This window comes from Atta cephalotes (assembly GCF_000143395.1).
Source record: "Atta cephalotes unplaced genomic scaffold scaffold00025, whole genome shotgun sequence".
Lineage (NCBI taxonomy): Eukaryota > Metazoa > Arthropoda > Insecta > Hymenoptera > Formicidae > Atta > Atta cephalotes.
This window is the reverse complement of record NW_012130089.1, coordinates 427,533-429,378: the sequence shown is the minus strand read 5'-3', so window position 1 is coordinate 429,378 and position 1,846 is coordinate 427,533. Positions and strand designations below refer to the sequence as shown.

Genomic DNA, 1,846 nt, shown 5'->3' with positions numbered 1-1,846 from the left:
AAGTTTTCTATTATTATATATTATTATATGTTCTTTCGATCTATCTCTTCTATTTTATATGGACAGACAATAAATTTTTCTTCAAGTTTTCAGTCTTAAACGATTCTCAAATCTTTAATAATTAAAACTGAATTACTTCTCCACCAGATGATCCACCGGCCGAATACCTAGTGTCATAAGGATTGTAGGTACGGCCGTATAGTAGATTAGTGCTATCAAAACCACAGCACATCTCAGGCGTGTTAGTAACACACAATGGTATCGCACCGGCATTTTTAAGCATCTCGACGATCGCGGCATCGTAGTCTGCCTTTATCCCTTTGCGAGACAAAGTGCAACCTGTATGACTGCAACCTGTAATCATAGTAAACATTTATTTACTTCACACACAAGATTTACAATTTACATTTGGTGTACTTAATGTAATTAATACTTATTTAATATAATTCACATAATAGCGCCTTTTTTTCTGTGTATTTTTTTAGATATGTGTTCTTTAAAATGTAAAGATGAAAATGTTGAAGCAACAATATAAAAAAACTACTCTTACCTTTTACAGCACAACATTCCTTAATGGTAATTGGAACACCATAAAGCGGCTTTTCTTTTTCTAAAGTTTTAATATCAAATTTATCCTCTTTCAATTGTTGATCATAATTTCTTGCCTCGATTATCGCCTCAGTGAATCGGTCGTCAACAACAGCGTTTATGAAAGGATTTATTTCTTTAATACGCATTATATATTTTTGCACTACTTCAGAACTCGTAATCTGTTTTTTTAAATATATTTAAATACATTTAAACATTGTATATAAACTTTTTTACTTCCTTCCTATATATTACAAAGTAAAATTTATTGTTATAGCAAATAAATTGTTACAGCAAAAATAAAATTAAGTTTGTCATAATTACATAACATGTATCATACATAATCGGCACAAAACGATAAAAGCTATCGCTGAAGCTATACGCAGAAGGATTCTTTATAGAAATGTAATAAAGATTTTACCTCTCTCTCTCTGATCTTTTTAGCGAGTTTCGTGGCACTCAACATATATATGGAACAAGTTATAGGTGGAATATTTTGTGGTTTCTTGTGAAAAAACAACCATATCGGACGAAGTACATCGTATATAACATTTATAATACTGAACACTATACGTATTTTCCACAGCATTGCCTATAAAGTAAGTACCATTTAGTTAATGCGTTAGTTGACACTTTATACTAATTTGACAAACAATTAAATTCAGTTCAACCGATTTTCTTTTCAAATTTAAGAAATATCTGCGTACGTTTCAATATACATGCACAATATATTTGGAAACAATGTGCTAATCAGTAAAATGTGTTACGGTAGAACTTAGTATTACGTAATTATTATACGTAAGGAGTTTTATAGTTGTGGACACATCACAAATCAACATAGTTAATAATACTGGTAGGTGGTCTTATTGAATTTCGCATTGAATTTCGCGTCACGGTTCGCGGAGCTTCGGATAAACCATAAGTCTATCGTATGCTTGACACGCATGGATCATTGAATAACAATGTAACTTCTTTCGCAATAGGTCGCGATTAGGAATTTTGGGGCCAATAACTGTATACGCGTTTTGCATTTGCAGCACAAATAAATCCAAACAAGTTCATTCAAGGACTTGTGTCATATTTTCTTCAATAATACGTTTGGAAATAAATTTTATGTGTGTTACATCACCTAAATGCGAGAAGCGTCATTTGACAGTCAAAGTTAGATGTTGAACTAATATATATATATATATATATATATATATATATATATACACACACATATATAATTAATAGTTATTTATAGTATATGTTATTG

The 1,846-nt window shown here is 30.7% G+C and overlaps 1 protein-coding gene across 1 annotated transcript in view; it reads right to left on the bottom strand.

The window, feature by feature from the left end:
* The window catches only part of LOC105620206 (fatty-acid amide hydrolase 2-like), a 7,146-nt gene extending 5,969 nt beyond the window's left edge, over positions 1–1,177 (bottom strand). The window contains exons 1-3 of the mRNA XM_012201711.1: positions 1,010–1,177; positions 551–770; positions 137–354 (exon numbers count right to left, since the gene is read on the bottom strand). Of these exons, the coding sequence (XP_012057101.1) occupies positions 137–354; positions 551–770; positions 1,010–1,177 (606 nt within the window). The remainder of the gene's footprint in view (positions 1–136; positions 355–550; positions 771–1,009) is intronic.
* Positions 1,178–1,846: the final 669 nt, after the last annotated feature.